Below are 14,844 nucleotides of genomic sequence, written 5' to 3' on the forward strand. Positions count from 1 at the left end.
CAATTTTCTGATCCTGTACCCGTAGGAAAGAATTTTACATTTGTAATGAGAACAGCAAGTTTTCTTATCCGAATGAAAGGAGTTATGTGTGAAGAGTGCATTGAAACTATTGCTAATAGTTTGCTTGTTTTAAAATGTGAATTGACAAACAACATGTGCTTATACACGGCTTTAGATAAATTTGTAGAAAGTGTACTGGAGGAATATTTTGGAGAAAAAGGCTTTCATTCATGCTTTCCAAAAGAGTTCAACAGCACCATAAATATTGGTAATTCCTTTTGTGAAAATGATGTACCAGCTGGGCTTATGGAAATTATGAAATCCGACCCAGAATGTAAAAATCAAACTAAAGACTTAATAGTAATGCTTCTTGCTGTGGCTCTTGTCGTTTGTTTTGTCTTTTTTACAATTGCAATTTGTGGAATTTATAAACGTGGTCAAAGAATGATGGTGGAGCTTCAGAAGGACACGCAGCATAGATCTCGACTTCAGCTAAGTTCATCAGTATCAACAGTGAATCCTGTAATAGATGGTACTCCAGAAGGTTCTGATGTAGAAGATGGCGATGACACCATACCAGATGTTGTTAACCCACTGTCTCGCAAACCGACCAACTTCCCTATGGTGGAAAATCCTTTGAACAGAGGAAATCGAAATACTTCACTTGATAGTGGAGGTTATGTTGTTCCCGATATGGTCAATGAAGCGCATCTTTACACCGACCTTACAAAACGGGATACATTAATTGAGGATAATGAAGGTTATGTTTTACCAGATCAACAGTTCCAATTAAAAGATACTGTAAATGACTACTTAACTATTTATACACCAGAGTGTGAAGCTTAATGTGTTTTAATTAACTTATTAAGCAGGATCAACAGAATAATAGTAGACCAAAAATATATGGAGAACTGCATTTAGGATGGACAACATGATTGATATTGAGTTTTCAAGTTGTAATGAGGTTCCAAAAGAGTGATTCAGCTTGATATTGGTAAAAAGATAAACATTTTGGCATACATGACATGTAATACGTATACTTGAGTTTGAATCACCATCTTCGCACCATGTTTTGTCACCAAGAATTTTAAGGCATAATTATCCGGTTGATTAATTTTAGTCTCATGTGATTTACTACTAGTTAATTCTGTATTTTTTTTAAATATATCAGAAAATACTATATTCGGAGAGAGAGGGCTCACTACTTTAATATTTCGGCTTATGTTAAATTAATACAGAGGGCGTGCTATTTAATATTCCAGCTCATATTATTGAAGATATGTAGGTAACTCAGATTTTGATCAGCTTTTATGACATCATCAATATAATTTTTTATGAAAATCAATAGGCATGCAATCGAACAAACAATGAGGAACTAAATTTTTGCAAAGTATGTACATATTGGGTAAGAATAATAACTAGAACTGCACTGATTTGATATTGTTGATTAAACTTGAGGTCATGTGAACGAATAAATCAGGAGAGGTGGAAGAAGCTCAGTAGAGAGTGGATCACCTGACAATAGGTATTCTGCCACTAGAGTTGAATTTTATTTTTTTCCTTCATCTCATTTAATTTTTCTTAGATACTTTAACATAGTTACAAAGCTCAATATCATAAGTAAACAAAAACAAATCATAATAGCAATTTTGTCTTTTTATTTAGTTTCACGTTGCGAGGCGGCTATGACAGATTTGTAATTCTTTTTACATGTTTTTGAAGCAGTGTTCTTTAAGGAGATATGTTTCTCAACCTCTAAACTAAATTTCATTCTGTGAAAAAATAATCTGGTCTCTTTTCTTTACCTTGCAGTTAAATATGAATTGTTTACAATAGAATAAACACATTTACTGGTAAAAGAGACCAGAGTAATTGTTCTAGAGTTTTTAAATAAATGTAGAAATATACTACATAACGGTTTTAAATGTAGATCTAAATTCCAAATTCCACTACCATAGTGTATTTTCATGCAGAAAGCAACAACAAAAAACGATCGCATGACCCATATGGAATTAATTTGTACAATTTAGTTTTTGACATTAAAGACAAATAAATTAAGTGTCTTAAATTTAAGGGTGCCTCAGATAAAAAAGGAACTTGCTTTTGGTGAACCTGTGTTTTTATATCCTGGTCACAGCACCAATAACATATAATATATCGTTGATTACTATAATATGTTATGTTCCCGACTCCGACAATGAATATAAACACTTCAAATATAGTGGTTTTGGATGGCTTTATTCTCACTGAACATTTATGACAACATGTGCTCCATTTTATGATCTTTGTCATCACTATCTGCCACCCTCTGGTTGTGTTACATTTATATTTATACTTATTTATACTTCACTATTGAAATTGATCTGAATGTTATTTTTGAGAACTTAAGCATACATTCTGGGAACCAATCCAGGGTGTTTGTTCCACAAACATTTAATTATTTTATGTTTCAGAGCAATAAAAAAATGACATTCCAACGCACAAGCAATTTTGAAAGCACTATTAAAATAATCGGTTATTTGAAATTTATCTTGTTGTTGTTATGCAATCGCATTTTGATTTATAACACACTTTAATATTGATTCTTGTCATCTAATTGAAGGATTTTCGGTCAAATGACTACTACAACTTTTACGTCAGAGTGCATATTCTAGGCCGCCTGTGTCACGCTGTCTAAAATTGTTTAACTCCCTGTCCAATTGTATTGCTGCCTTCTAAAATGGTTAAGTGTTGGCCTCTCATTAATAGGTGTGTTATAAAACAAATAATGAATGTCTGATATTTGTGCAATGGGACAAATAATTTCATGAGGTGAAGATGAAATGTTTTAACTTGGCTTTGCCTCGTAAATATGACTTATAATCTTTCACCTTTATATGAAATTATTTGCCCCATTGCACTCATAACATTTATTATTAATTCGTGAATAAATACTGAAAGATGAGGGTGTATCAGTTTGATCTCTGGTGCACGTATACAATTGTCCAATCGGACTTGACCAATACCATGAAAGTCCCAGTGGTCTAATGGTTAGGACATCTGAATATCAAACAGAAGGTTTCGGGTTCGAATCTTGGTTGGTGTGACTTTTTCTCATTTTTTTATCTTATCGTTTCAAATTAATTAATATATTTTCAGTATATCACCGGGCGGTTTTTGAATTTGTTCTGTGCCTGTGTTGTTTATAATATATCATCTAATGTAATCTCTATAGAGTTCTGAAAACTATTTAATGACATTTTGTTCTTGTGTTTATCATACATGTTGTGGTGTTTTAATGAGAAGCAACACAAAGTGTCTATTGTACAAAAAGGATTTTATTGTTTATATTTTTCCTTTATCATTTCCTGTTATATTTGCATACTTTATACATATTGGATGGCTGTTGGCAAAAAATACCATTTAGTTCTTGTTCTGCATAAAGAACTGACCAAATTACACGAACATAATTATTCTTATTGATATTGTTAATAACACTTTGTTTCTTTTTACATTGAACTGTGAACGTTTGATAATCATGAGCTCTCTGCTGTATACCTTACTCTTTTTTGTTTTTTTGTGTGGTAATTTCCAGACGGATAGTATTGTTATACAAGGAAGGGTAAACATAAAATTGTTTGACTCTTGTCCTGGTAATTATTCTTATGAATTTTGCTTTGTTAATAATAAACTATCTACTACTGTCAAAGGAATGGAATTTACAAGTAACATAAAAACAGAAAGCTCTGCTGTCATTATGAAAGGAGTTATGTGTAACAACTGTATTGAAATGATTACTGAAAATTTGATCATCTTAAAATGCATGTTAGCATTGAACAATGTATGTATGTATAATTTAAACGAATTTGTACTTGGTGTTATGTACAAATATTTTGAAAAAAAGGATTTTTTTCCGTGTCATCGGCAGAAATTCAAAAAACGTGTCAACACTGATTCTGTATGTTGGAATGGTATAACAGAATTGGAAAACAAAGACATGACTGTTTTCCTTCTGATTGCTGGTCTTATAACCTGTATTGTGTTTTTTACGATTTTAATTTGGTGTGTTGATAATCATTATAAACGAAAGATTGTAGAACTTGAAAAAGACACGCAGCATAGATCTCAATTTCAGCGAGGACTTTCAATATCAACAGTGAATCCTGTAAGAGATTATTCCTTGGAAGATTCTGATGATATGTATGCTGATGTGTATGATGGTTCTGATGACATCACTATGCCAGATGTTGTTGATTCACAGTCTCGCAAACCAATCAACTTCCCAATGATGCAAAATCCTTTGAACACAGAGAATCACACATCTTTAGTTGTTGAAAGCAGCGACACGCATCAGTTCACTGGTTCCTCCAACCAGATTGAAATCGGTGAAGATGGCTATTGTAAGCCAAATGTAACAGATCTGGTAAAAAGATATTCCCCAAATTGTGAAGTTTAATAGAATAACTTTATATAACTTAAATTTATGTAATCTAATATGTTATCTAATTAGAAAATGAAATTAGACAATATTGTTAGAATAAAAAACGACAGATAGAGAAGATACAACATGAAGTGTGAAGGAATGTTATTGAGATACACTGTTGAGGAAATTTAGTCATAAGATGTTTATAAAAATAGAAAATTATATATTCCTCTATTAACAGTTAATTAATTAATTAGTTAATTAATGGGGTTGAAAATTAGATGGATTAAAATCAAACTACCTCAAATTAAGACGATTTATGCCTGAGCACCTACTGTAATAATTTGTTAAATTTGTTTGTTGCAAAAATAAATTTATCATCTAACGATCAATGTATTTTCATTAAAAAGGTTAAAAAAGGACCAACATGAAATAGGTGCTCGTGGTATAATGCTTGTATTGTTCAAAATTATACTGGTATTACAATCATGCAATTTCTAGTATAGCGTATTATGCTAGATGACCATTAGTCAATGCATAATAGTTCTACCCCCCATACAGGACAGACCATCTAGTACGTATTTTTCATGAAACACATTGATGATATCAATATTTATTAATAATGTAGAATTACTGTTTTATACTTTTACAGTATGCATCAGTTTTTAATTATAGTGTAATGTGAGATCCAATATTTATTTACTGCAGCAGGATTTTTAAACTGAAAAAGAAATTACTGCACTACATTTTCAAGCTGTTTTAAGCCCACTAAATAGGCTAATTTCTAATTTTTAAATGCACATCCACATAATATTATTGACCACTGATTGTTTTAACATTTTTTTTACCTGATCTGACATTTACTGAAAGACTTGATAGCAAACGATATTTATAAACCTAATTGAATAGCCCCATAACAATTGTAAATGTTCAATTCAATCTGGTGAAAATAAATTATTTATACTTGTTTATAATTATATTCTGACTGTTTTTATACTTTATTGTTTTGATAATAGATTTTCGCTTATCTTATTTAGTATCTTCATTGAGATTCATGCCCACAGCATTGTGTATTTTAACCATTGTTTTGAAAAAATTAATGTATTGTATATTGATATAATATTTAACTGGTTATTTGTTTGCAGAAAATAGTTGTGTACCGATACACCTGTGCCCAAACTAGCTCAGCAGAAAGCACATTTGACAAAATACATCAATGACATCATTGAAGACCATTCAATAAATAGATTAAAGTAGAATGTCATTTGCGTGTCTAAAACTGTAAACATACTAGGTTCTGGTGTTTTACTAAGAACAATTCAATTGTCACATCATCACCATTATTTTTCCTTTCATCACTTCCTTTTGTGGGAGGTGCTTAAACCATAGAGGTAAAATTCATTCACGCTTACGGATACTTTGATAGCTATTGGTAAAAATACTTTTTTGTTCTCATCATTCAGTGTTGTGTTGTTAGAATAAATATGAGCTCTGAGATGGTTATCTTGCTGTTTTTTTTTTGAATTTGTAAATTTCAAAACAATATAGTATACAAGGAACAGCCATGCATAGAATGCCCTCATCATGTTGAAAACTTTTGTTTTGACAATCAAAATAAACTGTTGTCTTTTGATATAGAACGATGGACATATTTTACATTTTCGTTTAAAACATCACATTCATTATTTTAAAAGCACCTTTACAGAAGAATTAGGCCTATACATGACTGCAGTCGCGTGCGGAAATGTGAGTTAGTGTTTTCCGACCGACCAACCGACCGCCATAGTGAGCTGTAGAGTCAAGTTTGCACGCGACTAAAAATGCTAGTTAAGGAACAGATACGTTTTTAGTTTTTCTTAAAAAGACGAGAACTAAGGAGCCTGTCGGATATCCAAAGTGATGCTGTTCAATCTGAATGAATGGTATTTCAGCCAAGTTTTTTTATATCAACTGTAAACATGAATCCTGTAAGAAATGATGCAGAAAGTTTTTATAATGATGACATCACCATGCAATGGTGGAAAATCCATTGAACAGAGCGAGTTGACATGCATCATTTGATAGTGATGCCAGGCTAGTGTAGTGATCTGGAAGTTGTGGGTTCATGTTTTTGTTTGTTTATTTTTATATACGGTATACTTAGACAAATTGCCAACGATAACCATAAGCGAATTCATTCACTATCCTTCTTAAGTCTACTGTTTTGTTTTTAGAAGCTAAACCACAATTCATGTGTTTCCTGGAAGCCAATCCTGGTTGTTTATTCCACAAAGCAGGATTTTATTGCAATTATTGTCTTTTAATGTTTCCTTTTGTCTTAATATTGCCTAAAATACAATTCGTTTTGCACATTATAAACTGTCGTCATCATATGCACATGATTATTATTGTATCACCAAGAATATTTTGTGCTGATAGATTGACTTTTGACCCCCTCTGGAGCTCAGTGACCTCTATGTGGTTATTTTACTACAGTTTAAAGTGGCAATTTCCAAAAAGCATTTTTCTTGGATCTGTGTATAAATTGTCTTCATCAAGACAGATTTTGCATTTTCATTCAGAACATCAATTTTTTTAAAATGCAAAAGAAAGGATTTATGTGTGAAAACTGCAGTGAAATTATTGATGTCATCGTGAAATGGATAGCAAACGACACATGCTCGCAGACTGATTTGAATGATTTCATAGGAAGCGTAAAGGACAAATATTTGAATGAAAATGGATTTAAATCGTATTCCTGTGATGCACAATATGAAAATCAAACTAAAAACTTAATAATATTACTTCTTACTGCGGCTCTTGTAGTTTGCGTTGTCTTTTTTACGATTGTAATTTGTAGAATGGATAAACGTGGTCGACGAATGATGGTAGAGCTTGAAAAAGACATGCAGCATAGATCTCGACTTCAACCAGGTTTGTCAATGTCAACAGTAAACATGGATCTTAAAAAAGATGACGTTTCAAATGAGAATACTTTTGATGACATCACCATGCCAGATGTTAACCCACTGTCTCGCAAACCGACAAACTTCCCAATGGTGGAAAATCCATTAAACAGAGGGAATCGACATGCATCATTTGATAGTGATGGTTACACCAATCCTGTTAACGTAAATGAAATACATCTGTACTCTGGCCTAAAAAAACATGTTAGTACATCAAGTAGTGAAGATGATGAGGGCTACCTGCTACTCAATCAACATTTCTCATTAAAAGAAACAGTAAACGACTATCTAAATCTAAATCCAATCACAGAGAGTGAGGCTTAGTAATGTTAAACCCAGACAATTACTCTTGTAAGTAGACCTCCCAAAGCTTTTTAGCATTTCTCTTCTCGTACAGCATCAACCTAAGTTCCGTGGTGATACCACAGACATTTTTTGAATTGCAATTTATGATAATTTTATGTCCTGAAAAGCTTTCACTTGAAACGAAACAATTTCTGTTCTGAATACTATTACCCTGTAATTGCTTTTGAGAATTCCTATTACTATACTGCAAAGAATGACAGACATGAGTTCCGGTGCTGTGAAATTTTCAATGCAATTTATAACAAACTTTGTACATATTGTGTCAAATTTGTCTTCATCAACAGATTTAAAAATATTGAAGCCTTGAGTCGGTTGGTGAGCATTAAATCAGTTTATCATCTCCATTCATCAAGTAAAAAAGATTAATTATTTGTGTTATGATTATTGTAAATTACTTCAGTATACGGTAACATAATTTGCAAAATTTTTCAAAATTTTATTAATGATGGCAGGAAATGCTGCACACAGCCATCCTCCATTTCATATTGATTGTTTGCAATTTTTTAATTATTTTTTTGCAAAAGGTATTTTAAAGATATATTTAAAAAAAAAATTAATTTGTTTTAATTTTGCTGTTGAATATGCCATTTTGATGTTCCATTTTATAGTTATTCACTTTGACCAAAAAAATTGGATTGGAATGCATTGTTTATTATTGTTCTTTTTTTCCCCAAATTTATGTGAATTTTTTTCTTTTCTTTTGTAGGATGCACCTTTATTTTGAAGTGTGCCATCGATTTAAAATCCAAATAAATAAATAAGTGCATGTTGGCACAAGAAGTCCCATACAGTAGAGTTGTGACTCGGGAAAAACCCCCATGATTATGAATCTGTAAACCACATTACGTGCAGTAACTGTAGTAGACTTATAATATTATGCTTATCTGTGGTCATTAAGTAGTGATCCCATATAGTTGTGATTCGGAAAAACCCAATGCATCTCCATATGAATCGTAACCATGTCAAAATTATTCTACTGCAGTCAACTACATTTTGTTTTAACTTATTTTTCCAATTATTTAGCAGGATTTTTTAGGTAATAATATAATATACTAATTAATAATTAATAATAATAATTAATGCAGTGACTGCCTCATAGACCTCTACATTGAAACACACTAAAATCATACGTTTAATGCACGTTCAGCTTTCTGTAAACATTTTGAGAATATTTTGACATTTGAGAAATCAACTTGTTGTGAGCGCTACTCCACGTCTAAAGTATGTTATAAAACAAATAATGAGTATTTTGTATTCATTGAATGAAGAGAATATTTCATTCGAGGAAAAATTTACTGCTCTATTTTCAACCTGGCTTCGCCTCATTAAATATTGAGCATTACATTTTTCACCTCATGAAACATTCACACCATCTAATTCATAAACATTATTATTTGTATACCAACACATTTACAACTATGACCAAAAAGATCTGGAAAACTGATTAAAATTTAACAATCAACATTAAACTATTTTCCCTATATTTTGCCACGTTTTTAGTCGGAAACTGGTTATTAAATTATGATTCATTGTTCTATTTACTTGGTGGTAAGATGCCAAGGTTAAAATAATGTGTGTTACTATTAAACATAATTAAATGTGGTTTTATATAATATGCTAAATTGTACCACATTCAACTTCAGTATGTTTAAAAATAGTGGGGTGATTTGGAGTTTTTTTTAATTAGTTTTAGCTTACAAATTTTAGGTAACCAAAATTAGGTAGCCTAGGTTCGCACTCCACCCCTTTGACAGAAAAAAGGGAGCATGTTAATGAAGAGCCATGCACGCAAAAATTACATCCATTGGCTGGGCACTCAAGGGGTTGGGGGAGGAGCCCCGAGAAGCTGGCACCGCCACTGTCACTACACTTTTACAAGGCTAAATATTTAGTCGATTATTAGCAGAATGCTTTGATCCAAACCTGATGTACTTCTTTCTAAAATGTATTTCAATATATTTTTTTGCTTTGACCTGTGCCTTCTTTCCAGCCAGTATTGATTTATCTTGGGTTTTTTTTCAATTGTTTGTTAATAATGTTAGAATTAAAATATAATAATATGAATTTTTTGGAAGAATATTAAATTTGATATTGAATTGAAATTTGTTTTTGCAGATAAAGACGCCTCTCTTGAATACAACACTTTATTTGGTGATCAAAAAATAAAAAAGAAAAAATCAAGTGTGAAAAATAATGAGGCAGATACCAGTGTAGATGCTAACCAATGTGACCATGACAGCATAGATGGCGCTATATCTGAAACTGGCTCGGATAAAGTAATGAAGTATGGATGGCAACATTTTAATAATAGTTTAGAAGATATTTTAAATTCAGAAATGAAGAATGAAAAGTATGATTCGGATTTAGAGGCAGATATGGGAGGTGATAAAGATATTACTTGTGGATATGACCAGCAGGTACAATATGATATTGGTAACAAAAGTGACAACAAAACTCAGCCAAGCAATAAAAAAGAACCTGACTTCACTAACAAGGTTTCAGATTGGCTACAATATTTGCCATCAACTAATGAAAATAAAACCACCAATCCTGAAAATAAATCTGATTTGTTTGAAAATATCATGGATAACACCACTGTGATTTCTGAAGGTAAAGAAATCCTTATTAAACAGGAAATGCAAAAACAAAATTTGACAATGACATTGGTGAGTGGAGATACTGATATCCAGGGTGAGAGTGAAAAAACTGAGGAATATTCTGTACCAGATAATCTTATAAAACCAAATTTAGCTCATAATAAACATGAAAAGCTACCTGAAGTACAAGATAATACAACTCTTACCTGTACCAAAGGGCATGCGTCTCATCTCCCTCATGTTTTATCACCAAAAGTTTCTGAAGATGTAATTATTTCGGACGATGATTCAACTTATGTGTCTGGTGGTCGACTTTCGCAGGGAAACTCTGACATTCCCGGAACACCAGACTCAAAACAGATGATATACTCAAATAGCAGCTCAAGTCAAAGTAATAAGTTAGGTGCATCCAAAGTGTACAAGATGATTAATAGAAGAAATATTAATTTTTAAAATCTGATAACATTTTATATAAAAAATTATAAAAATGAATTTCAAACATTTAAAAGTTAGTTCTTACTTATGGTAGAACCTTGTTGAGTTTCCAATCATTGTATTAAAAAAATTAATTTAATAATTATATACAGTTATAATTGGTAATCACTTTTCAGGGGGAACTCTAATAAGGGACAATTTGCTGGGTCTTGGAAGGTGTCCTCTTATCAACTAAGTGTCCGTGGATAGTTAATTTATTTTTGGAAATTTTGCATGATATTTTTAAACGGGCATCGCACATGATTCCAATAAACTATAAAACTATAATTAACCAACGAAACCATTAAGTCAACAGTTTAGTGCAATAATAAGAATCCCCTTCATCAAAATATGTGTGCTTTTGTGTCTTGTTCTCACAATGTAATTATTAACAATTGGTAGCATAAAATGGTGAGAATATTGATAACCATTAATAAAAAAAAAGCTATTTGCAATTAAGTTCATAAATGTTCAGTGATGTCATATAAATTTGGGACAAGCCAAGAATATTTGCAATTTGGTAATTGAAATGTTCATTAATGTCATTTATATATATTGTTTGAAGGTTTGCATGGCGAAATCAAATGTTGATATAAAGTTTGCGGTACACCACGTGTATTAGTTCTGAAAAGAACTGTTGAGTTTCTCAACGTTTCGATCAATATGCTTCGATCATCCTCAGGAGTGAGAATTCTCACTCCTGAGGACGATCAAACTCAGAACTAATACACGTGGTGTACCGCAAACTTTATATCAACGTTATTTATATAATTCCTTGACAATATTGAAATAATTAGTTAATTTCAATTAGGTTAATGTTCAGTCATTATAAAAAAAATAAAATATAATAAAATGTATATATTATTAAAATGGTTACAGTAATATTGATAGCCATTATTTGCAGTTAAGTTATTTGGAATTGGGTTCATGAATGTTCAGTAATGTCATTATAATAAAATGTATATAATGTTAAGTGTAATGTAATGCTCAATAAATTATTAACGTCATTTACAAATTTTAATTTGTTCATGAATATTCAGTAATGTTATAATAAAATGTATATAAGGTTTATAAATATTAAGTAATGTAAAATGCATGTAATTATTAACAATTGAATGTCATATTAAAATGGTGACAATTAATTAATAAATAATTTCCAATTCATGAATGTTCAGTAATGTAATTTTATATAATGTTGACAATAAGTTATTAGCAATTAAGTTTATGAATATTCAGTATGTCATAATAATTTAAAAAGTTACAATATTGATTGTGCAAAAGGTATTTTGCAATTGGTTCACAAATGTTTAGTAATAATTAATTTTAATATGAATTTTTTTATTTTCTTATGAAATTTGTATTGGCGTAAAATGAGTTACGGATATAAAATTAAATTGCAATTCATTCATAATTTAGGTAAAGCTTAATTTTCTAATGAATTTTAAATTTTGGTTATAAAAAGATATTATTAAATTAAATATTTACTTTCCTTAAAATAGAACTTATGTTTTAGCAATGAATAAAAAAAGATTTAAAAAGGTTTAAAAACAATTTCAACAAACTTTTTTGAGAAATAATTATTAATGTATAATTTATTATTTATTTATAATAAGTCAATGTTGTAAATGAATATTCAGTAATGTCATTTATATAATTCCATGACAATATTGATAGCTTAATAAGTTATTTGCAATTAGGTTCATAAATATTAAGTAATGTAATAATAAAATGTATTATGTTCATGAATATTCAATAATAAATAATAATAAAATGTATTATGTTTTTGATCTGTGTATAACAGTTGGCCAAATACTTGCACAAAACATTTGTCTATTTTATCCAGAAAACATCTATTGGGTCACATACTTAGGCTGTGTTTATACAACACCCTAAATTTGAACACGTCTTTAATTTTTAGCGTGTTGCACGGGCCGAGGTCAACCCCACAAAAACCTTGCAGTTATACATTAAATCGTAATACCGTGTTATACCATAGTTCATAATTATAAGTTGTATATATACTCACATGCATTATGAATTAATATGAGTTTATTAAGGATTTTAATAAAGGATGATTTCGTTAAAAATTTAGCATATTCAGTTATTGATTTTTTAAATTTGCTTTTGAGATTAGAAAAAAAAAATGTTTTAGAATAAAACTATGCTACATTACATTATTATTATTATTATGCCAAATTATGCCAACAGTTGATTAGCGTTAATGTTTAGTGCTAAATCGGTTAAAATATACAAAAAAAGGCACAATTATCTACTAGATTTGGTCAACATTTTCACAGCACATACTTTTATTTAACGAGAAGTCAAAACAATACCCTGAGGAAACTTCCAACACGCCAACAGCAACCGGGAATCCACAAAATTTTAGGATTCAGCCAAGTAGCCTTTTTTGCAATTAAATCTCATTACACGGAATCACTTCGATGTTATACAACACACTTTTCGTAGGCGTGTTGAATATGCGTGTAATAGCGTGTTGTATAAACGCGCCCTTAGACAAGACCCATGTACACCAGCCAACACAGCAATAAGCTATTATTTCAGCAACACTACCAATATAAAATTTTGAGGAAGACTGAGAACCACCCTACCAATAACTCTCAGCAACGACCTACTCACCCTTTTTGGGGTAGCGCAAGTCCGTTTTGGGGTAGCGCAAGTCCGTTTTGGGGTAGCGCACATACGTTTTTTGGTAGCGCAAGTCCGTTTTGGGGTAGCGCATGTTCGTTTTGGGGTAGCGCACATACGTTTTTTGGAAGTAGCAAGTTCGTTTTTGGGTAGCACAAGTTCGTTTTTGGGTAGCGCAAGTCCGTTTTGGGGTAGCGCACATACGTTTTTTGATAGCGCACGTTTGTTTTTGGGTAGCGCACGTCCGTTTTGGGGTAGTGCAAGACATGAGCTACTCAAACTAGCTGTCTGATACCTGACGTTGGACATGAGCTACTCAAACTGGTTGTCTTATACCTGATGTTGGACGTGAACTACTCAAACTGGCTGTGAGCTACTCAAACTGACCGTCAGATACCTGATGTTGGACATGAGCTACTCAAACTGGCCGTCTGATACCTGACGTTGGAAGTGAGCTACTCAAACTGGTTGTCTTATACCTGATGTTGGACGTGAACTACCCAAACTGGCCGTGAGCTACTGAAACTTGCTGTCTGATATCTGATGTTGGATGTGAGCTACTCAAACTGGCCGTCAGATACCTGATGTTGGACATGAGCTACTCAAACTGGCCGTCTGATACCTGATGTTGGACGTGAGCTACTCAAACTGGCCTTCTGATACCTGATGTTGGACATGAGCCACTCAAACTGGTTGTCTGATACCTGATGTTGGACGTAAGCTACTAAACCTGGCTGTCTGATACCTGATGTTGGACGTGAGCTACTCAAACTGGCTGTCTGATACCTGATGTTGGACGTGAAATACTCAAACTGGCCGTGAGCTACTCAAACTGGCCGTCAGATACCTGATGTTGGACATGAGCTACTCAAACTGGCCGTCTGATACCTGATGTTGGACGTGAGCTACTCAAACTGGCCATCTGATACCTGATGTTGGACATGAGCCACTCAAACTGGTTGTCTGATACCTGATGTTGGACGTAAGCTACTAAACCTGGCTGTCTGATACCTGATGTTGGACGTGAGCTACTCAAAATGGCAGTGAGCTACTCAAACTGGCCGTCTGATACCTGATGTTGGACGTGAAATACTCAAACTGGCCGTGAGCTACTCAAACTAGCCGTCTGATACCTGATGTTGGACATGCGTTACTCAAACTAGCCGTCTGATACCTGGTGTTGGACGTGAGCTACTCAAACTGGCCGTCTGGTACCTGATATTGGACGTGAAATACTCAAACTGGCCGTGAGCTACTCAAACTTGCTGTCTGATATCTGATGTTGGATGTGAGCTACTCAAACTGGCCGTCAGATACCGGACGTTGGACGTGAGCTACTCAAACTGGTTGTCTGATGCCTGATGTTGGACGTGAGCTACTCAAACCGGCCGTCAGATACCTGATGTTGGACATG

The 14,844-nt window shown here is 32.5% G+C and overlaps 1 protein-coding gene across 1 annotated transcript in view; it reads left to right on the top strand.

The window, feature by feature from the left end:
* Window positions 1-11,766, top strand: part of LOC140059186 (protein artemis-like) — a 93,673-nt gene extending 81,907 nt beyond the window's left edge. Inside the window, exon 13 of the mRNA XM_072105044.1 lies at window positions 9,829-11,766. Within this exon, the coding sequence (XP_071961145.1) occupies window positions 9,829-10,763 (935 nt within the window). The 3' untranslated portion in view covers window positions 10,764-11,766. The remainder of the gene's footprint in view (window positions 1-9,828) is intronic.
* Window positions 11,767-14,844: the final 3,078 nt, after the last annotated feature.

The sequence above is a fragment of the Antedon mediterranea genome, chromosome 9 (assembly GCF_964355755.1).
Source record: "Antedon mediterranea chromosome 9, ecAntMedi1.1, whole genome shotgun sequence".
In the NCBI taxonomy this organism is placed as follows: Eukaryota; Metazoa; Echinodermata; class Crinoidea; order Comatulida; family Antedonidae; genus Antedon; species Antedon mediterranea.